Raw genomic sequence first — 23,886 nt, 5'->3', positions numbered from 1 at the left:
GTGACTTACAATAACACGCACTTCTTCCTAAGTAGATTAATAGACTGCAAGAATTTTACTCATAGAATAACTTCCATAACATTACTAAGATTTATATCAGTTACATACAACACATACAACTGTCACGATACCCATGCTATGTAAACTTATACAGAGTGTTGCATAAGTGGTATAATAAGCCGAAGGGCTCACAATTTTCCTGAAAAAATACCGTTCTCATGAACTCCGTTCATCACGCTCACGTTTTCATGGATTTCTCAAAAATCTCTTACTGTACTTTTGCTTCACCTGTATAACTTATAACAGAGAGCATGCAATATCCAATAGTGAACGTACGCCCGTTGTTCTCTTCTGCCCCCTCACAGCAGAGACTGATACTGAGCTAGAACCTCCTCTTCTTCTGCCAACGACGAGTTGAGGTTGTCATCATCATCAGCCGCGATAGAGGAGGATAGACGAGCGAAGGCTTCTTCCCTCTCTTTCTTTCTGGGGATATATGGGAAAGGAAGGTGAGATGGAGAAAGTGCAGTAATTTTAAGTGGTTCCGGTACTTACTTCCGGTCATTAAAATTACGTTATTATCGGTATATATGTCGCAGGCAACTGGTTTAATCTCCTGTTTGATTGAACCACTAGCCCGTTTATTTATTTATTTATAAGATTCGCCAACAAAGATTACATTACATTCATGCTTAATAAAAAAATCACAGTTTGATGATAAATGCATCTTCAATAACAGGCGAATACAGCATGCATTATAAGTAATAATTAAATTAAATTGTTAAAATTAAAGCACTAATAATTTACAATTAAGTTATAACAAAGTATAATTCATTGAAACAATTATATTAGAATAGCATTAAATTGGCAATTAATAATTGAATTTACATTGAAATTAACAGATTGATTAAAAATAATTATTGATTAAATAAAATAAATATAGGTATATGATCATTTAAAATAATATGGAGCTTTGAACCTGAGACTGCAACAACCGCATCAGTTCCTTTTTGAAAACTGGAAGCCTCTGAGATATGCAAATATCCGTTCCTTTGGCAATTGAATTAAAAGATCTACACATCCTGTTTAGTGGAGAAAATTGCCCTAAATTTGTGTTGCTTTTTTTAATATGGAAAAGCAGGTATTTATTTTTTCTCGGTAAACGTACAGGTATTGCTATTTGTAATTTGGCTAGTAGTGTCGGTGCATCTATCAATCCGTTTACCAACTTGTGCAAGAAAATAATATCTGCCACCTTTCTACGTAAAGATAAAGATTGCATGTGAAAATATTCTAGTCTCTCTTTGTAGCTTTGAAGTTTCTTTGCAAGGCCATAACGGTAACTTAAGTGCCACAGAAACCTTTTTTGTACACTCTCAATTCTTTTTTCATACACAGCGTAGTGTGGATTCCACACTGGACTGCAGTATTCCAAACAACTACGTACTAAAGAATTAAAGAGAACTAGCCTAGCTGAAACACTTTTGAAGTCCTTTGTATTTCTGATTATGAAGCCCAACATTTTAAAGCCGCGATTCACTATACACTCTACATGTTTGTTAAATTGTAGCTTACTATCCAGTGCCATACCTAGATCCCTGATTTCAACCACATTTTTCAAAGGGGAGTCTTTTATGTAGTATGTATGAGGTATGCAATTTTGCCTACATCGCGAAAACATCATGTGATAACATTTAGATGTGTTTAAGGGCATGCCATTTACATCACACCACTCAACCAGACGACTTAAATCACTCTGAAGTTCATCATTGCTTTCCAACGACAATATGGGCTTCACTATTTTCAGGTCATCGGCAAAAAGGTAGAAAGTTGTGTGTTGAAAACAAAGGGGAAGATCGTTTATGAAAACATTGAAAAGTAATGGGCCTAGGTGTGATCCTTGCGGAACCCCAGATACGGCTTCAAATGAATACGATGAATAACCATTTATTACCACTTTAGAATTTCGACCATGGAGATAAGATCCTAGCCAGGACAGCAAACTACCCCCTACACCCAGGCTTTCGAGTTTTCCTAACAGAATAGAATAGTTCACCCGATCGAAAGCTTTGCTAAAATCCGTGTAAATAGCACTAGTACTTATTCGAGAGTCAACAGCCTGCGAAACTTCATCCACAAAGTCCACCATATTAGTACAGGTAGATCTCGCCTTCATGAAGCCATGTTGACTATTTGATAGAAGAGGCCTAACATGATAAAACAAAATTTTGTGTATAAGTTTTTCAAAAACTTTGGCAACTACTGATAATATTGATATAGGACGGTAATCTGTAACTGAACTTTTATCACCGGCTTTAAAAAGCGGGATTACTCTAGCTTCCTTCCAAACCGTAGGGAATACTCCAGACTGTAAAGACGCGTTGTATATTAATTGAAGGGGATAACTAAGCGCCCGAGCACAATTCTTAACAAAAATTGCCGGTAAGCCATCCGCTCCAGCACCCTTGGCGTGGTCCAATCTTTTTAAAGCCAAAAAGACTTCTGAATAATTAAATGATGCAGTGGTTATACAGTTATTGCTTGAATGCTGGTTTATTGAATCATCTCTACTTTGGGGATTGAAGCGACTGTAGGCCTTAGAAAAATTATCAGCAAATAAATTACATATATCATCGCCAGTTTTAGCTACTTTGGTACCCATTTTCATTTCTGCAGGGTATGTACTTTTATTTTGCCTTTTTTGTTTTATGTATGACCAAAACAACTTAGAGTTAGATATTACTGATTCTTCAATTTTAGATATATAATTATTAAAGTTTTCTTTGCGTAGTTTATCACATCGAGCCCTAAGCAACTCAAACGATAATTTGTCCATCGGATTTCCGTATCTTTTAACCTTTATATGCAATTTATGCTTCTCTCGTAGTATTTTAATTAGAGTATTGGTAAACCACGGTGGATATTTACTAGAACCAGCAATCTTACTTTGGGGAACATGATTCTTTACTATGTCATTGATTTCATTATAAAAAACATCAACCATATCATCAATGTTTTTGCATAAAGAAAATTTATTGGCCCATGGTACAGATTCGATTTTGCTGTTAATCACATTATAATCGGCCTTATAGAAGTTGAGTTTAAGCTGAGGTTTCGGAATTAAAGTACTGTCTTTGACAAATGAAACAGAAAATAAAAGTGAAGGATGAAGTGGGTCAATCGGGACAAAAGAATCAGAACCCGCGCACAGGTTGATGATCGGCAGGTTGCTGAACACTAAGTCCAATATATTATTGTTTACATTCAATACATGATTATATTGATAGAGATTATTTGAAACAGAAAAATCCACCAATTCATTTCCAAAAGAACTATTATTAGTTCCAGGCGAACAAGTATAATTTTCAGTATTAAGGGTCCATGAAATACAGCTCAAATTAAAATCACCTACCAGTATAACATTTTCAAGATTTTCTAAAACTCTATTTGTATTTTGTATGTAATGATCCAAGATATGTTTTTTCATGGGTGGTGCCAAATATACTCCACAAATATATAATTTACAATTGTTTTTATTTTTGTCTTTTATATCTAAAACTATCCACATATCTTCGCAGCCGCTTTCAAATTCAAGAACTCTATGTGAATTAATACGTTTATGAACGGCTATTATAACGCCCCCTCCTGCTTTCTGAGGATCAAACGTTGTGGATTCACGATCGCGCCTATAAACTTGATATCTATTATCGAATAATTCGCAATCATATACGTTACTTTTAAGCCAACTTTCCGTTACAACGAACACATCAAAATTTGCAAGACTACAATTATGAAAGAACACATTAGTTTTAGTATTTAGTCCTCTAGTATTTTGGTAGTAAAAATTTAAAGTATCGAATGATGAGTCCAATAAAATATAAAAGAACATGCACGATCATTTATGATTAGCTATGTATTTGATTTCTACGTGAGTTTACTCAGGAAGTCAATGTTACGAATGTGCACGAAATCAGAGGCCTCCGTTTTACGCATAAATACCTTGTTTTTTCTAACCCACACAAACTTATAGTTAAGTTCCCTAGCCCTTAGTCTAGCTGCAGCGTGCAAGGATTTAGTTTCGGGAGACAGGTGCTCACATATATAAATTGGTGTCTTCTTTTCAATAGCGATTCCCAGATGGCTGGTGTTTAATTTATCATTTAGATTGTTCTTATTAAACTTTATACATGCCGCTAATAAAGTGTCCCTCTGCAGAGGGCTACTGAGTTTCACTACAACATTGCGAGGTCTGTTACTTTCTGTGTTCATTTTAGCTACACGCGAACAGTAAGTAATATCCGTAGCATTCAATGGACACTTGACTACATTTCCCAGCTGCTGTACAGTAGTTATCAGGTTTTCGCTTCGATTTTCCGGCAGACACTGTATCTCGATGTTCGTGGAACGTGCATTGTCTTCGATTTGTTTCAGTCTTTGATTGATCTTTTCCACATGATCACGAAGAAATTGATTTTCGGCCTCCAAGGTCTTGACTTTGTCAACGTATTCACTTTGTTTGGTTACGATTTCTTCGAACTTATCGTTGAAAAATTTCATCGCCTGGCTGTAGTCCGCCAGTTCCTCGCGAATGGTTTTTAGCTGAGGCTCCAATTTGGTTGAGATAATACTAAACATGCTGGAGTATAAGTTTTCCTTGATTTCCTTTGCTATCAAATCTTTTAACTCTTCCATTCTTACACACCCTGTATGACCAACGTCCTGGTCAGGCGGCGGCACCGGGAGCCCGGATAGCCCGCGCTGGCGGTCGCGGCTCCGAAGTGTGACATGAGCACTGCGATCTTCCTCAACAAGCTTTGGTGCGCTATTAGATCTTACTGGGGTATTAGTATTGTCACCTCCCTTCCTATTTTTACTTTTACAAAATGCACAAATCCAACAAGACTTTTCTTCCGAGGTAAATTTTTTGAAGTCCTTCTCCAATATATTTGCGCAGGATAGGTCATAGAACCCTTTACATTGCTTGCAAAACAGTCTTTTATCATCTAACTCTACACTGCAGCCCGAACAGATTGGCATAATGCTGAAGCCTACGCTGCGTAGCAACGCACCGCTACGAGTACTACAAGTGCTACAAGCACGACGACGAAACAGGTATGTATTTTGGGCACGGCGTCGGCAAGCAGATTGGTGCAGTGGTTCAAGCGGCCGGTCGTGGAGCCGAGGGCCGCCGGTTCAAATCCTCCGCCGACAACTTCTTTTTCGTTTATTAATAAACGCAAAATTGTAGTAGGTAACAGCAATCCTCTCACCAGTCACCGCTAGAGCGAGAAGTCCGACACTCCGCAATATGGCCGCCGGGTCTTATGGTGGAGTCCCCAAGATGAAACGAGAGGCGCCGATACTTTCGAAATTTGGAATTAAATTACACAATTTAAAAATCAGAGCAAAAACTTTAAAACACAGCCCGTTCATTGGATGGCGCTATTCAGTTGTATGACTAAAGGACAACTCGTCAAGTCGTTGATTGTAACGTTCGACGTCTTGACTGAACGTCATTCAGCGAAGTCGTTGAATGGGATATAGTATAGCAACTTTGTAATGTCTGGTTAGGGTGAACATCACCAGACAAGAGTCAACAAAAAGACTATGTTACAAAGCTCTTATCTCACAAATTAACTAAACAATAACAATAACCGTACCTTCATATTGTTGTTCATAATTATCCAGTTTCGCCACTTTTTTTCTTTGAAACTATCCGCCCGCGGCGTAATAATAGGTAAATCCATGTTGTCACACTATTTTAACACAAATAACGCACTTTAAAGCTTTATTTGCAAATTTATTTGCAAAAAACTAACAATATAGGTGCTTTTTGTGTCAGCTGTTAGCTGTTAGACGCCATATTTGTTTTATTCACCACCTGACTGATTTTAAGTCAGCTAACTAGTTGGACGTTTTGTGACGCTTGTACAATCAACGTTCGGCCTAGTCATACAACTGAACAGCGCCATCCAATGAACGGGCTAGTGGTTCAATCAAACAGGAGATTAAACCAGTTGCCTGCGACATATATAAAGCTACGTCCACATTTGTACGGGAACGTGATACAAATGCTGTGCCAGCTTTAATTGTTCTTTATCAGGTTTTACAAAATCTGATAATTACATAATAACAAATACTTTGGACAGAAAACTAAATATACTTAAAGATCAAGTGATGTTAGGATGATAACTAGAAAAAAAGTAGAAGAAACTCAATCCATCTTACCTCTTCATCTTCTCACTCTTGTCTTTCTTGGTTTTATTGCTAGAAGTCGCGGCGCTGGTTGACGGATTGGACGGATCACCTGAAACCATAACATATACATTCCCACCATTTATTGTGAATAGATGAAAGAATATTCCACCGATAAAGTAAAGAGGAAAAGGTTTCAGCACATACAAGTTTGGTTGGGCATGTAGATTTTAGAGGGCATAGGTGGGTTACTCGAGTAACGAACGAGAGCTGTCGTGCAATCGGCATGTTTACTACAACGAGATAGAGTCGTGGCTCGCGCAGCAGTGCTCCGAAACTTCATTTTTCGTCATATAGAGTGGCAGTTATTTGTACGTATTTCAATAAGTCTTTCAACAAAAGCTGTCTAGTAACTGCTAAAATGTCTCAGTTATTACACATACCTTGGTGCAGCAAGTCGACTGCTTTGCTGACGTCATTCCGCGATAGGCTCAATGCTTGTCGCGCCTCGGCCGTGCCGTAGCCCATCGCAGCCAACTGAAACGAAATAGTAATAGTAATATTCTTTATTTGTACACACACATAAAATAAACCAACTTTACTTAAATACTAACACATAATAATATGTACAAAAATTAAAGCGCTGTAAGCTGTGTTACATGGGCTAAATGTTGGAGACGAAATTTTTTATTAGGTTAGAGTTAGAGAAACATACGTTGTTTTAGGTCTAGTACATAATTAAAAGGAACTCATACTATTAAGATAATGTTATATGATAGGCAGATTTCTTTTTTATTATTCTTTATAATATCTCAGAAAGTACGAACGTAGACAATACAACGTATTATAAATTTACTTCGTCAATAATACTCACTTCAACGACAAGTTTCTCGTCAGGTTCCACCAGCGAGTGGTCGGAGCTGCTGTTCACTTCGTCCGAAGAACCTTCACTCTCGCTCGCCACCTGGAAAAATAAAAACATTCCTGTAAAGGAACAATGCTGATAAGAGAGGATTCGTAGCGCGTCCTTACCGCAAGTTGCGGTCTGTTGTTGTTGCCAACAGGCGAATAGCAGGCTAGCAGCATAGCGCGCACCAATGGGGTTGCACGGTTGAAGCCCCGTTTACACGATTGATTGGTCCAGTAACCAGTAGTAGTACTCACAATCCCATCATCCTGTAAGGCTCTGACGGCGTCAGCGACGTTGTTGTTACTGGTCCGCAGCGCGGGCACGGCGCGGCGCCGCGGGAACCCCATGTCCGCCAGCGCCGCCACCAGACGGGCCGAGACTGGGGTTCCATCGAGACACACGCCGAGTTTTCGGGATTGTCTGTTGGGGAGATAATACATAATAAGAATAATGTGTGGGGCGTCCACAGCTTTTAATGCGGTTTGCACTTGTGCAGTGCAGCGATTACAAGAACTTCTAACCTCCTTTAACGTTTTGTATCTTCAACTGTCACTGTCAAAATGTAAGGCAAATTTGTTAGTTCCAAAAGTGACTACATTGGCACTGTTCTTTTTCCATATTCTTGTGTTGTACCGTACAACGCTAGCGTATAGCCACGTTAGCATGTGATAGGGGCCCAGCTGTCATAAAATGTCGCTCAAAAACCGCATTCAAATCGGTCAGTCTTTCTTTCTAAAGGTACAACCTTTCAAAGTTATCGTGGTTTTCAACTTTTGCGTTGATAATTTTTCCTTTATTATTCTTTAATACACTTGACCCCTCTTTAATCAAAATATCCTTCCACCCTAAGGTTGTCTTGAAAAAATCGCTTTAAGCGATAAGACCGCCATTTTTGTACATAGTTTATAGTATTTAAGTTATTTAAGTTTCTTTTATGTGTCTGTGTACAAATAAAGAATATTCTATCTATCTCTTTCAGCGTTTACTGTCTATGCTAAGGAAACCTAAGCCAGGGTCTTAAAGACGCTGTAGATTTGCAACGGATGGATCGATTTTAATGTGGTTTTTTGAGAGAGAACTTTTAAGGCTACCTTTCGAAGTTATCGCGATTTTAAACTCTCGCGTTTCGCGTCGCTCAGGGTTTTGGACGGACACATTAAGACAGCTATAGTACTCTTCCAGCTTCCTTGCCTGGCTTTTTTCGTCAAAATTGGTTCAGCCTTTTGAAGTTACCGCGGTTTTCAACTTTTGCGTTGGTTGCCTAATGTATTCAGTCTATTGTCTATCTGTCTGTCATGTCTGAAGCTGCCAATGTCACCTGTCAGCCTTATTCCTAGCCCGTGCCTCCTGCCGCTCCTGGCGCCTGGTGTGAGCGCGGGGGGCGTCCCCCGCCGTGGCCCCCCGCCCCCCGCGCGGCCCCCGCTGACCAGCCCAGCTCTAGCAGCGTCTACTACCAATGCTATGTATACTTAAGCCGGGGATCTTTAAGAAGCTGTAGATTTGCAACGGATGGATCGATTTTAATGCGGGTTTGGACTGACAACTTATGAAAGCTAGAGCACTTCCAGCTTCTTTTTTATCAAAATTGGTTCGGCGTTTCAAAATATTTGGGATTTTACACATTTGCTTCGATAAGGCTACTTATTAGGCTAATAAGTTTGGGCTATTGTCTACGTCTGAAGCTGTCAAAGTTACCTGGGCAGTTCTTCTTTTTAACCTACATAACTGTGTCTCCACCAGTTCTGAGGAAAATATCATGAGTTTTACAAATATTTATTTATTTATTTATATTTCAACGTGCATTGTACTAAAAACACAACGGCTGTGAACGTTCACAAAAATATAAATTTATATTTTTGTATTTAAAATTACGTAACAGAGTGGTAAATCCGCGTGACAGAGGTGTATTTCATACGAATCTTGGCTGTCTCCTGCCACTTCATCCTGCGTGTATTTCATAATGTTAGAAAAAAAATATGTGACGAGATAAAATATAAAATTTTATTTAAACTGCAGAAGATATTACTTATTTAGTAAAACAAAATATATATTTTTAAAATATTTCTGAAATATTTAAAAAAATTGTTGAAAAATTGTCTTTCACTACCCAATGTTTTAGTAGTTACACTCTGTCACGTAGGTTGCCATTTAAAATATTTGTTTGAGCCACTCGTCCTTATTGCCATCGATCAGAGTTTAAGGTCTCCTTTTCCCCTTTGGTAAGATTTCCCCTTAGAGATCCAGACACCGCGTATCGGCCACCCGCAAAGTGTGACAGGAGGTGCGTGTGTTTATTCGGCGACAGCTTCGTCACGTAGGTAATTGTTAAAATAAAAAATATTTAAAATATTATTTTGTTATTTACTCATTGGTAATAACGATTACTTTGCAATCAACATGTGAATAATACATTTTATGTTACTGTTTAAATACTATTCGACTTTGCAATACATTTTACCCCTCTGTCACACGACAAATCTGTCACATTCTTACCAAACACTCCAACCTGAGGATATTCATCAACGAAAAATTGAAGAGAAACTACACGTTTTGGTTAAAGTACGAAGCGAAAAGAACGTCCAATACACTTGGGCTGCAGTAATAAAAAGTTTTGTTAGTGAAAAAGGTGATTTCGTGCTATTGTTCTCAAGAGCAGACGATGAATGTGGTAGACTGTTTAATATGGTGGAGATTGATTTATCGGATGTTTGATGATTACATTAAAGTCCTTCCAGCTTCTAAGGTAATTAAAAAAGGAAAAAAAATAGTTTTTCAAGTTCTAAGAGCCACTTCTGTACTTTCGAAATATGGCTGATTAAAACTTTAAGAAATTACGTAATTTTTCGTTATATTACTTAAATTTTAGTTTGTCGAAAATATTATTTATGCAGATAAACATTAATTTATGTAGTTGGAACAAATTTGTCCTTTAAGTTCCTGAAATACGGATATTTCAGTCTCCAGAGGTTCTCAAGTGTGATTTTAATTAGTTATACTAATTATAAAGATATCTCCAGTTAATTCTTTGACTAAATTGAAACCATAATGATTTATATGTAAGTTACTAAATTATTCTTATTAAATAAAACTGTTTTATTCCAAAACCCTGCCTAATATTTAATGGAATAACAACTCTGTCACATCGTTTACCACTTTGTAACGATTGGTGTCTCCTGGTAGTCAACTTATTTTTGGTCGTTTATATGTTATGTTATAAATAGTACAACTTTGGAAAAATCATATTAAATTTAGTCATTGATGTTAACGTCTATGCTGTTAATTTTTTACTGTAATTAGCAGCGAAAAAATATTTATAACAAAAACAAGCTTCATTTTAGCTGAAATTGTGACAGAGTGGTAATAACTACTTAATAAATATTTTGTTATTACTAAAAATCGATTCCTTCATATGTTTTCTAAAATGGTATTTTGTTTATTAGCGTATCAAAAAAGTTTCATTTCAAACGACGAAGACTATCTCGTTAAAAAAAAATAAAAGATAATGTGACGAAGGTGTAATTTTTTGGGCCTTATCCCCGTATTATGTCCTTAAAATATTGAAAAAAATGGTAAACTACGCGGCCAACCACCTTTTTCGATAGAATAGACATGAAGCTATCATAAAAATGATAAGAGTTCACCAAAAAGCTATAGTTTTTTTTTTCGAATTTGGGATAATTTTTTACTCATTATGTAGGTTAAAAAGAAGAACTGCCCACCTGTCAGCCTTATTCCTAGCCCGTGCCTCCTGCCGCTCCTGGCGCCTGGTCTCCAGATAGTCATGCGCGCGGGGGGCGTCCCCCGCCGTAGCCCGCAGCGCCCCCCGCGCCGCCCCCGCTGACCAGCCCAGCTCTTGGAGGGATAGGAGGGCTGATGGGTCTACCTGGGGAGGTGGAGTTAGGCATGATTTTTGATATGCTTATGACTGTTGAATATAGTTAGCCAGTTCCTCCACTACGCGACTCTCAAGCGCCGCGACTGCGACGCAACCCTTGGTCGCATATATATTTGACGTGCCAACGACGCGACGCGTCGAAGACCCCTTTTTATAGGCGATCATGGGTTACGTTACGTCGCAGTCGCGTCGCTTGAGAGTCGCGTAGTGGGAGAAGGGGCTTAAGCTACGGTTTTTGCTACGTTTAGGTACGGTTTTATGAGGTGCATTCGAAGAGTGACCAATACTTATATGCCGCGCTATATCCGTGCTTACATTACATGACTTTAGCGGGCTTTACACGATATCCTTTTTTCAGTATTTATTTGTATTTGCAATCAGAATACACTCAACAGCAGCTGATCGAATTCATAAACAAATAATCTATCAACTGTCAATGAATAAGTATGCTCGGTCATAGCTCGATCGTATGAATATAGAGCATAATTCAATTCCACTAATTAGCTATCGTTGCCTGAGAGCGCTCCGATTCCACGCAGACTCCGTGTACACCCCGACTTTACAACAACGGAAACACTTAATAAGTTGAATAAAAAGATGAAGACTGTAGGAGAAGAATGTATAGTGTGGAAAAGTGGGTATAGCTAAAGGAAACACCGAATAAAGTAAAATCCAGCACTCACTCGCAAAGCATTCAAGTCATCCTCAGCGCTCTGCAAGAAACTCCTGGCCTCGTCCCGCTTGTTCTGATGATACGCCACGATGCCCTGGAGGAGGCTCAGACGCATGAACAGGACTCGCTGGTGGGCTGGAAGGGAAGTGAGGGTGTTAGAGTAGTAGTAATGACGTGGTGGTGTAGTGGTTAGTGACTGCTGTGACGAAGGTTCCGGGTTCGACTTAAAGACAGTGATATTTGTTCTTTCATTCTGGTCTAACAAGACAGGCAGTTCCGGGTATTGTCCCGCTTGTTCTGGTGGTACGCCACGATGCCCTGAGTAAGCTCAGACGCATGAATAGTACGCGCTGGTGGGCTGGAAGGGAAGTCAGGGTGTTGTAGTAATAGTGGACACTGGGTGGTGTAGTGGTTAGTGACTGCGGTGCCGGAGGTTCGGGGACGATCGTCGGTCATCGAGTTTATACGATAAAGCTTTCCTATTCCGCAAAGTGTCAAAACAGCGCTCACTGAGTTTGGTTATTTACCAACAATAAGTTTCCCACCAGTTACAGAAAGTATAGTTACCGGCACAGATCATTACATGGTCCTTCGAGCCGGATATATTATTTTATAATTATCTAAAGGAACAGCAGCACAATTAAAACGTGATAAAAGTTTTGCATCGCGCTGCCTCAAGAGTGAGCGCGACGGAGAACTTTTGTCACGTCTTAGGTAAATGTGCCCCGTGCTAGCCTTTCCAGAATACCTACACGTCCCCCCTCCAGCAGCATACGTCCTAGTCAACGGTAGTTCAGCGGTTACCATGATTGCTATGACGGCCGGATTTGTCTAGGTCAATATTTTGCTTAAGTAAGCAATACATCCATCGCCGGTACAGATCAACACATGGTCCTCCGAGCCGGATATATTACTATTACTATCTAATATACCTACTTGTCCCCCCGCCAGCAGCATACGTCCTAGTCAGCGCGTCGCGCGCCGCCGCCAGCCGCCGCGCCGCGTCGCCCGCGTGCGTCGCGTGTGTGGCGCGTAGTTTGACGTAGCACCACGCTATGTCTAGTTGTAGGAGAGGCCAGTTGTCCACTCGGGCGAGGAGGGATGAGCGGCATTCGCTGTGGGGGGGAGAAAGATGTTAAAGGAATAGATCCATGGTTATTACACAGGCTTGGTTTAGAGCAAAGCTACCTGTGGCCTGAATCTGGCCATTTTGGATATTTTATGAAGTGGAAAGTGTTTTACACTTAAGACAGAATTGTCACTCTGAGACTAGTTTGTACTTTTATTACCTACGTTTTTCATTAATTAAGTAATGGTGTAGGATGCATGTAGGGTATTTCATGTTCTTCTTCTTCTTCCTAACCTTTTCCTAATTTAGGGTCGGCGTCATGTCACTCCATGTTACCCTATCCCCTGTCATATTCTCATTCACTCAGGATGGTTGGTCAACGTTAAGCACCAAGCAGGTGGTCAACGTTAACAAGTGAATATCTTTTCAGTACCTTTAGTGCCAATTTCTCCATTCTCGGTTAGAGCATAACCAGGGAGTAGTGGTTAACTTTTGACACATCTGTCATGAATTTTATATTGAGTTGACGTTTAATTTATAAATCAATCCCTGTCGGTTAGATAACCGACAATGGAGAAAATGGCACTTAGCATCGATCAGATATTTACCCCCTTATTCATAAAAAAGTTATAGGGCGCTTAAAGAACAAATTGTTCTCTGTCAGAGAGTGACAAAACAGTTCAAAAGCTAATAAGAGGGTAAGATTTTTAAAAGACAGTTGCAAACTATCTCTGAATCTGCCGATAACGTAACTGACCTGAACAGCCGGTCGGCCTCCAGCAGCAGCGGCAGCGGCGAGGGCGGCTTTAGCAGCTAGCATCGCGCTGCTCCCTACTGCCACTGACCTAAACACCTAACCCGTTTTCTCAACTACTTACTTGATATAATTATAGTACCTGTAGCTCTCGACATCTCGGTCACACTATAACTTCAGTCAGACGGCAGTCTGACATCAGAGATCCATGGAGCAGTGGATCTAGCCGCTGCAGCGTATAGCCACAGTACTCACAAGGAGAGTCGCCTCGGGGCGGTGAGACCCCTCCCTGATGTCCAGACAGGTTCCGGAGCTGTTGATGGCACGCTCACTTTCCGTACTCCATCCGGAGCACTCGTGTTAAGAACCAGACTAGGGACAATGGAGAAGCCATTTGCCATATCACACTGACCTGAACGGCCGGTCGGCCTCAGCTGCTCCCCTACTCTCTCTGTCACTGACCTGAACAGCCGGTCTGCCTCAGCTGCTCCCCTACTGTCACTGACCTGAACAGCCGGTCTGCCACTGACCTGAACAGCCGGTCTGCCACTGACCTGAACAGCCGGTCTGCCTCAGCTGCTCCCCTACTGTCACTGACCTGAACAGCCGGTCTGCCACTGACCTGAACAGCCGGTCTGCCTCAGCTGCTCCCCTACTGTCACTGACCTGAACAGCCGGTCTGCCACTGACCTGAACAGCCGGTCTGCCTCAGCTGCTCCCCTACTGTCACTGACCTGAACAGCCGGTCTGCCACTGACCTGAACAGCCGGTCTGCCTCAGCTGCTCCCCTACTGTCACTGACCTGAACAGCCGGTCTGCCACTGACCTGAACAGCCGGTCTGCCTCAGCTGCTCCCCTACTGTCACTGACCTGAACAGCCGGTCTGCCACTGACCTGAACAGCCGGTCTGCCTCAGCTGCTCCCCTACTGTCACTGACCTGAACAGCCGGTCTGCCACTGACCTGAACAGCCGGTGTGCCTCAGCTGCTCCCCTACTGTCACTGACCTGAACAGCCGGTCTGCCACTGACCTGAACAGCCGGTCTGCCTCAGCTGCTCCCCTACTGTCACTGACCTGAACAGCCGGTCTGCCACTGACCTGAACAGCCGGTCTGCCTCAGCTGCTCCCCTACTGTCACTGACCTGAACAGCCGGTCTGCCACTGACCTGAACAGCCGGTCTGCCTCAGCTGCTCCCCTACTGTCACTGACCTGAACAGCCGGTCTGCCTCAGCTGCTCCCCTACTGTCACTGACCTGAACAGCCGGTCTGCCACTGACCTGAACAGCCGGTCTGCCTCAGCTGCTCCCCTACTGTCACTGACCTGAACAGCCGGTCTGCCACTGACCTGAACAGCCGGTCTGCCTCAGCTGCTCCCCTACTGTCACTGACCTGAACAGCCGGTCTGCCACTGACCTGAACAGCCGGTCTGCCTCAGCTGCTCCCCTACTGTCACTGACCTGAACAGCCGGTCTGCCACTGACCTGAACAGCCAGTCTGCCTCAGCTGCTCCCCTACTGTCACTGACCTGAACAGCCGGTCGGCCTCCAGCAGCAGCGGCAGCGCGCGCTGCGGGGCCGCTGCGGCGAGGGCGGCGCGGCCGCGGGCGTGCAGCGCGAGCCCCACCAGCAGCGCGCGCCGCTCCGCTGCTGGCAGTTGTACCGCTTGGCCTGATTGGTCTTCTAGCTGGGGAGGAAGGGGATTGTTACGTCATGAAGGACTTATATTTCTTGGTCTTATCATGTCATGCATGATAGAGTATATTATATTTTTGTTAGTACGGTGGCCTGCGCCTAAAAGTATACAGGCGGAGTTTTTTAAAATAGCGATCCCTGATGATGAAGGGACCAGCTACATATGTTATAAATTCGGGGACGTGTTGTGTGTGATGTGTGTAGCAATGGTGTTTATGTGTGGATGTGCATGAGCAACATGTGAGCTTAAGATCGCTATTTTAAAAACTCCGCCTGTATACTTTTAGGCGCAGGCCATCGTACATATAAGGCTGCCTGTCCAACAGAGCGGAGCGGTGTGCGAGGTAAAAGACGACCAATGAAACTGCATTAAAACTCAGCTCAAGCAAACCACAAACCACTCCGCAAGACTAATCTGATGTGTTGCACAGGCAGCTTTAGGCAGCTTTAGGCAGTAGATATGTAAAGGTTGAACTATAGTCGTGATCTGTAGAATTTGTCGTCCTGGGAGTCCTTTCAAAAATCTCAACATTTTAATTTTGTAGCTCATCCCAAAGTATAGTAATGTTTTGATGTATTTAACGTTGAGTGACTTCAGTATCATTACCAATGTTCATCCTTCACGTAAGCATGTAACTCACCTTCATATACTCATCGTCGTCGTCCACATCGTCCACGCACTCCGACAGCAGCGTGGCGTCGTCCCGGGTCGCCTTCATCTCCAAGTACATGTTGTCCTCCTCCTTTATAGCCTCCGGGGTCTCTGTGGGATAGGGACAGAGATATTTTAACACTTAAAAGAGGTCAAAATTTGTAGATTTGTAAATTTTTCATTAAATTTATAAAGATACCTATTCATTATAGATTGATGAAGATAATTATGATAGATTTAGATATCGAAGCTTTATTTAACCAAAAACAGGAACAAATTGTGTCGTAGACTATTTTCGTCCCATTAGCTATTATCTACAACAGTGTTTTTCAACCTTTTTCATGATGCGACCCCCCTGGTATTAAAAAATATTTCGCGACCCCCTTGACCCTTCGGTTTTTTTAACATGTCGTTTCGTTTCGTTCACAGTTTATTCAGTATGATACAAAAATCTGAAAAGAGGCTCCCTTCATTTAGGGCGTCTTGCACAACAAAGTTAATCAAATAAAATAGTTTGTCTCCTCCTCTGACAGTATAATGACAGAGAAAGAGGTCATAGATTTAAATTGGTTTAACTTTGTTGTGCAAGACGCCCTTAGACGTAATTTTGAAAGCCACTATATACACTCACGGGCAATGAAAAAGTTCCGCTCACAAAATGTCGACTCCAAACGACCCCAATCAATTCAAACATTTCATTCAAAATATAAAAGAAATATTACCGTGTTTACTTGGTAACATCCTGATGCTCTGATAAATGTTGCAGAAGCTTGCCTTTACCGTTTAAGAGTAATTTGGTGTTTTGTCTCAGTGGAACCTTTTCATTGCCCGTGAGTGTATATAGTGGCTTTCAAAATTACATCTAAATCAACAACTCTTTTCAGATTTTTAAAGTGAATCCAGGGGCTGTTAATAATAACAGAATTGAATTATATTTAACATAACTAAAAAGATACTTTGACTATATTTAGGAGCCAATAAAAAACAAAACCAAAAGTTTTTTTTGGCCCCCTTATTTAATAAAGTTAATAATATTTCTTATTATTTTCTGCACTCATTGGAAGCAAACATGACATATTATTAAAGCAAGAATCAATCAAAAAACCTTCTCTAATTTAATAATTTACGATGAAGTAAGAATAGACTCAAGCATTTTGCTCCATCCTTGCAACCATAGATTTTTACAGCAAGCTACTACTAAATCTGGCCAAAATCTGTAGTTTTCCCGAGAAATACAATTGTATTCTCCTTCGTATGTAGGTATCAACGAAAGATTTCTCGAGAAAACTACAGATGTTGGCCAGATTTAGTAGTAGTTTGCTGTAAAAATCTATGCTTGCAAGGATGGATCAAAATGCTTATGAACACTGATCTATCGAATAAAGAAATATTAATTCAAATATTGTCTTTAAGTTTTTTTTTCACTAAAGAACCCAGTTTTTCGACCTCTGGCGACCCCCTACAGATGCTTCGCGACCCCCCTGGGGGTCGCGACCCACAGGTTGAAAAACACTGATCTACAATATTGTGTCGCCATTTCTGGGTCAAACGATCGTAAAAATACTAAAATCTAGCTTTCTGACTTGTGATATAGATTTTAGAATAGAATAAATACCTACTCTTTGTTTGCATAACAAAGAGTAGGTATTTATTCTATTCTATCCATTAAGAAATTATTATAAAATAACACAAAAGACAGCCTTATTGCAAAGCAATATCTACTGGACAACCTTTTTACATGGAAGGGACAAGTTTAACATAATTGTAAAATTAATGAAAGTGATGTTACCTGCCAGTACAAGAGCCATGACTTGAGCTCCATTCTGTATTCCTTGCTCCGCGATAGTGGGCTGGGGCTTCACCACTTTTCCATTCACTATCAGCTTCACTCTGCAAATTATTGATTTCTTTATTGAATATTTAAAATAAATACAATAATTAAACAAACACAACAACAGAGGACTGGCCTGATTTACTGTAAACATAGCCATATCAATTCAACTAGCTTCAATAAAAAATCCTTAAATTTCATCAATCTACATGGGACTGCCAATGATACTATTACATTCTGTTTATTCTTTCAGTGTTATCGAAATATACCATAATAAAATCAAAGCAAATCATCATTTTAAATAAATAGCATTTAAGGGTGGCTCATTCAAAGCAGAGTTAGACATACACAACAGAACCAAACACAAAGGAACATTGAGCATGTCGTATTTACACAACTGAGGCAGGGCCAAAAATAGATGTTTCTTCAAACAAAAGCCACAAAATGAATCAGCAAACTTGGACAGTTAAATTGGAGCAGGCATGTGAATACTCTTATTTAGTTATTTTGGGATGGCATGAGAACAAAATTCACTAGACAATGCTTAATCACATATAATTTTGTTTGTAGCAAGCCCAAGGCTTACATATAATAATATATTGCATGATTACCTGCTTTGGTCAACATTAATTTCAGTTGCAACAGCTTCTATCAGCTCACTACCCAAAATATTTAGTTTCTTCTGGATACTTAGGTTCTTTGCCTGAAAACATAAATAAAATTAAGTACTCCATGCAACACAAAAGATAGGACCTAAAAGTTTTTATCCATAACAGAAAAGACTTCAAATCAAACATGCATTTACAATCTATAAACCTCAATCATATTTTAAAAGTTATAAATAGCAATACCTTAGCCCCAGGCAGCACAACCTTGACCCTGAGCGTAGCGGTCCCGGTCTCCTTGAACTCCTGGTTGGCTCTGCACCGCTCCACGGAGTGTGTCTGAAGCTCAACAAGGGCCTCGAGCACTGCCTCAGTGGTCTCCGACAACTGTGATGAGTACTTGTGTGCTAGATCCTGTAAGGAATGCAGAGAAGATTCATTGAATATTTGTTAACTTGATAAAATTCTTTGACTAAAACATTGAAACAGGGATGATTTTTTGTAAGTGTATTTTGTAATAAATTCCAAAAATGGAGTAGTTTATATATTAAAAAAAATCTTTCAATATTCTCTCAACTGTAGGTATTAACCCACAGCTCTATTTCAGAATTTCTACATGAAACATGTATGAATGCAAGAAAAAGCTTATGGAGAAAAGCTAGGTATAAATTAATATGTTGTGTGTATCAGTTTAAATGGATTCAATTTAGTATTCCCTATAGAATTGGGTAGAGTATGGGCCTGACCTTTTTAAATTTATGTGTTAAAATATAATAATATGGAAATTTATGGACATGAATCAATTGAACTAGATTCTAGGAATAAAACAGAAACATACTGAAGTATTTAATTATTACGATATTAGAATGCAAACTAAAGTCTGGTGCTCTCATAGACAGACAAAATTACCCTGTATCTGGTACTGGATGGTATGGTGGAAGACTTATAAAACATTCTAAAAATTATAATAATGCTAAATGGGCATTGAATACATGATTATTATACCTCAGGGCAAGGCATGAGCTTTTTGCACACTGAAGGGCAAAGGTAAACAAACAACAAAGGATTAATTTATTCATGAGAGAAAAGGTAAATAAACAAAGGAAAAACCTGTAAACTCTGTGGAACTACGCCGTCTGTTTGGACGAACGGGGGCTCCCATAGTTTAATCTTCTCTTCGTTTAGTTTCGCCCGTAGTTTTATTAGCAAGTCTTCGTGTTTCATTGAGTCGTCCATTTTTTTGAATAAGTAAGTAGAAAATAATTTAAATGATTTGCACAAAATCTTCCTTTGAATTTTAAGACAAAAATACAGAATCTGACAGATAGAAGACAAACGTCAAACGAAACTGTCACTGTCAGTTTTGTCACTTTTGAGAGTCTGTATGCGTAAGACTATCATTATTCTAAGCAATAATCATTATACTAAGAAAAATATTAAAATAAGAAAGTCTATGAAAGTTTAACAAAATATAAGTTTTTATCCTGAGCCCTGAGCCATACGAGCCGTGAGCCGTGTGAGGATCATGATCACGAAAGGTCATGTCACGAACAGTGCAAGTCATAGAACAACACGGACTCGGGTGCAAGTGATGTAGGTACTTATGTAGATATGTAGCTCTTCATAATAATATTAGGTAACTATCTGGTTATCAAACTTCGTCATCGTCGAGCTCAGTCATCGATTTTTTTTATCTGCATCACCTTTTCCAATATGTATTTATGGGCATAAACCTCTTCCAACAAGCGCTACCATAACAGAAGTAAGTACCTATCTACCTAGTAGGTAGACCTACATTCTCAGGTAACTAACTAGTTACTTACCTATCTAGATATCTTAGCTACCTAGGTATTATGAGGCAAGTGTCATTATTTATGAGGGTGGACCGAAAACACGGACAATAAAATACTTTTATGAACCTATAAAAGTCGTTACGACGATTCGGTTAGGTACCTATCGAGGAGATCTAGATATCAGAGTACTTTACGTACCGTATGGACCGAACCAGCCAAAAAGTAGGTACTTAGTTATTACATAAGGGTTTCAAGATAAGATGCAACATTTCCTTCATTTTTATCTTAGTAACTATAGCTGTGAAGATGTTCTTCTGTTTTTCTACATTTCACCTATAATAATAATAATAATAATAATAATAATAATCTTTATTTGCACACCATGAAACATAACTTAAATTTAACTTAATTAACATACATGCACAAATGGCGGTCTTATCGCTAAGAGCGATCTCTTCCAGACAACCGTTATAGATAAAAAGTTAAACATTGGAAAAGGGCACTTAGGTGTACTTAATAATTACGAAATTAACAACTAAAAACAAACAAAATTATTGAACATATAAAATACATATATAATGATAAATACATACATAAATAAATATATAACAATAATTAAATAAAATAATATATATTATAAATAGAATAAATAGGAGTCAGAAGAAATACCGAGGGAATGGAAAGAGGGATACATTGTCAAAGTACCGAAAAAGGGAAGCATGTCAGACTGTAACAACTATCGGGGAATCAGCTTACTGCCGATGTGCTCCAAAATTCTAGCGAAAATCCTGCTACAGCGTATGGCGACGGTGATGGAACCAAAATTCAGAGATGAACAAGGAGGCTTCCGGGTAAACCGCTCCTGTACGGACCAAATAAATGTCTTGCGTATAGTGATTGAACAATGCAGAGAGATGCAAAACGAAGTCTATGCTCTGTTTGTAGATTTTGAAAAAGCGTTCGACACTATACAATGGGATACTATGTGGAAAGTACTTCGACAGAAGGGCGTACCAGGGAAAATTATAAATCTGGTCCGAAACTTGTATGTTGGCTCCACGTGCAGAGTGATACATCGTGGACAGCTGTCTGAAGCTATAAATGTAGGGTAACGTAACGTACCTAGGGACATTTTCGACTACCCCAACTTTGAATGAAGCTATCGCAGCGTACAACTAAGATATTAATGTGAAATTTTCTTTATTCGGTAGGATATATAATCTATTATCACTAGTATTTGTGCTTAAGCTGTAGTGTGGCCAGATTTTATTAAATTAAGATAAAAGTAAAAATGCTTGTTTTGACCCAAGGTACGTTACACGTTTGTACCTTGGGACACTGTTTCCTATAGCTTTGTACTATGGAAAATGCAAACTTCTAAATAACGCCTTATATCTCTGTTCTTATTTATTTACTGCATCTCTCTTCTGTCTAGTTTCACTCTGGCACTAATAAGAACAGAGATATAAGGCGTTATTTAGATGTTTGCATTTTCCATAGTACAAAGCCATAGGAAACAGTGTCCCAAGGTACAAATTTAATCGTGTCCCAAGGTACAAAAAAGCAATATTTAACCAAAATTTAAATATCTTTATTTTTAATTAATAGGAATCTTTCAGATAATTGCCATGTCATAAAATTAAATAACTGAAAAGTTATACGTGACATCCATGGCTTTATTTTGAGCATGCCTCAATGAGATAAAGCAACACAAAAAACTATACAAAAGCTACTTTTGACTCCAAAAAACTTCATACTGTCTTCACCACACACTAGATGCTGGTATGATCACGAGACTCACTAGTTTTGCCAAGCGAGTAAAATACTATGCCTAGGGAAGAATTTTAATGTGTTTATTTAGCCGGTTTTTAAAATACAATCAATGTCCCGAGGTACAAGCGTCCCAAGGTACGTTACGTTACCCTATCTGCTGGAGTTAAACAGGGATGCCTTATGTCACCGTTCCTCTTTCTTGTCGTAATAGACGAAGTGATGCGCAGAGTGGTTAAAGATAAGGAAAGAGGCATACCTTGGCGCCCAAACCGTGACCTCGAAGACATTGATTATGCCGACGACCTATGCTTACTATCCGCAAGCCGGGAGGATCTACAGCAAAAGACCTTGGACTTAGTCACAATATCTGCCGAATATGGAATGCGTGTCAACGTGTATAAGACCAAAGATATGCGAATAAACACAGACGACATAGAACCCATTCAGATTAATGGCAAGAACATAGAACAAGTGGAAAAATTCTGCTATCTCGGTAGCATGATAGATCACAACGGAGGCACGGATATTGACGTCGAGGCGAGAATCAACAAGGCACGAGCAGTGTTCGGACAACTGAAGAACTTCTGGCGTTCCAAGAACATCAACCGTAACACCAAAATCAGGATCTTTAACTCCAACGTAAAAACTGTCCTCTTATACGGGTGCGAGACTTGGTTTGTGCGTAAAGATATTTCCTACAAGCTTCAAGTTTTTATAAACAAGTGCTTGCGACAAATTCTGGGAATATTTTGGCCACGAACCATCAGAAATGAAGACCTTTGGACTCTCACAAACCAGAGACCTACGCATTTAGAGATCCTCGATCGAAAATGGCGCTGGATAGGTCATTCGTTGCGGCAGGAGGACTCTCGCCTCACAAAGCAGGCCCTAGTGTTTGCCCCGCAAGGAAAAAGAAGGATAGGGCGCCCAAGAATAACTTGGATAAGGACATTAGCCCAGGAGATCAAGTCGATCAACATGAGCTGGCCAGAAGTTGTGGCTGCTGCCTCTGATCGTCAGAAGTGGAAAGCTGTAGTTGCGGCCCTATGCTCCACTAGGAGTTAAAGGACTTAAGAAGAAGAAGAAGAAGATATTATAAATATATATAAGCTCTGACAATTTAAATAACTAAAATAAAAATAATTTAACTAAGACTCAACTTGTTCTTCAAGATAATGACTTTTGATCATACGTTTAAAAGACGCAGGAGATGGCGCTTGCCTTATATTTAAAGGGAGAGCGTTCCATAGTTGGATGGCTTGGACTGTAAAAGAGTTGGAGTAAAAAGAAGTTGTATGGGGCGGAATATTTATACGAAGATTTTCAGTGGAACGTAGATTACCTACCTATCATAGCCTAATTAAATGCATCGAACTGTTTTACTCTTGTTTTACTGGAGGGAGGGATGGCTAAACGATTATGTTTATTTGGACTATACGTGGGTGGCCATGTACTTACTCCCATGTAGTTGGTCTGAGGGTAAGTACCTAATGCTCTATGGCCAATAAGCCACTTTTCTCACCACACACATTATATTTTACGCGACTCATTTCAAATTACGTAACAAATAAGTAGGTAAATAACAAGTTCTTATGACTTTACGGAGCAAAGCGTTTTCGGACACCTGCGTCCTATTTTACCATGTAATCGCCGTTTTGGACCCGCCATCACATAAATGTGACCCATTCATTTAAGCGGTCTCCCGACAGTTAATAGTTAACTCTTGTTTCACACTTTACGTAGGCCCTCTTTTCATGTTTTACTCCCAGTTGCCAACTAGTTGCACGATTTTTTAACTAATCTATATTTAATGAGATTTAAAATGTGTTGCTATCATTTTGTAATTGTATCTAAGTAGATACATCTTAGTTAAGTACTTGCATCTACGACGCTTGTACACCAAGTCACCAACCCACACTGGGCCCGCGTGGTGGACTAGGTCAAAACCTGACGTAGACCCCGTGCCCCAACAGTGAGGACGTGATGGGTTGTGATGATGAAGTAGATAGTTAAGTAGGTAGGTATCTACTGGGTGCCCTCGGCA

The 23,886-nt window shown here is 39.9% G+C and overlaps 2 protein-coding genes across 2 annotated transcripts; one reads left to right on the top strand and one right to left on the bottom strand.

Annotated features, from left to right (window-relative positions):
- Positions 1-139: 139 nt before the first annotated feature.
- On the bottom strand, positions 140-19,601 carry LOC105385207 (NEDD8 ultimate buster 1). The gene is made up of 14 exons (XM_048625438.1): positions 19,387-19,601; positions 18,523-18,690; positions 18,283-18,374; positions 17,630-17,730; positions 15,830-15,951; positions 15,023-15,180; positions 12,610-12,788; positions 11,684-11,808; positions 10,825-10,988; positions 7,360-7,525; positions 7,070-7,159; positions 6,639-6,732; positions 6,229-6,307; positions 140-486 (listed from the first exon to the last, which is right to left on the bottom strand). The coding sequence occupies exons 1-14, from the start codon at positions 19,510-19,512 to the stop codon at positions 360-362; spliced, it is 1,791 nt and encodes a 596-aa protein (XP_048481395.1). The 5' UTR covers positions 19,513-19,601; the 3' UTR covers positions 140-359.
- Positions 19,602-22,223: 2,622 nt separating this feature from the next.
- LOC125489513 lies at positions 22,224-22,907 on the top strand. Its single transcript, XM_048625517.1, has one exon. It carries the CDS (start codon positions 22,224-22,226, stop codon positions 22,905-22,907), a length of 684 nt encoding a protein of 227 aa, XP_048481474.1.
- Positions 22,908-23,886: the final 979 nt, after the last annotated feature.

Source organism: Plutella xylostella, chromosome 14 (assembly GCF_932276165.1).
Source record: "Plutella xylostella chromosome 14, ilPluXylo3.1, whole genome shotgun sequence".
NCBI classification, from domain to species: Eukaryota; Metazoa; Arthropoda; class Insecta; order Lepidoptera; family Plutellidae; genus Plutella; species Plutella xylostella.
Note: the sequence above shows the minus strand (reverse complement) of the source record. Positions and strands in the feature narration are given on the sequence as shown.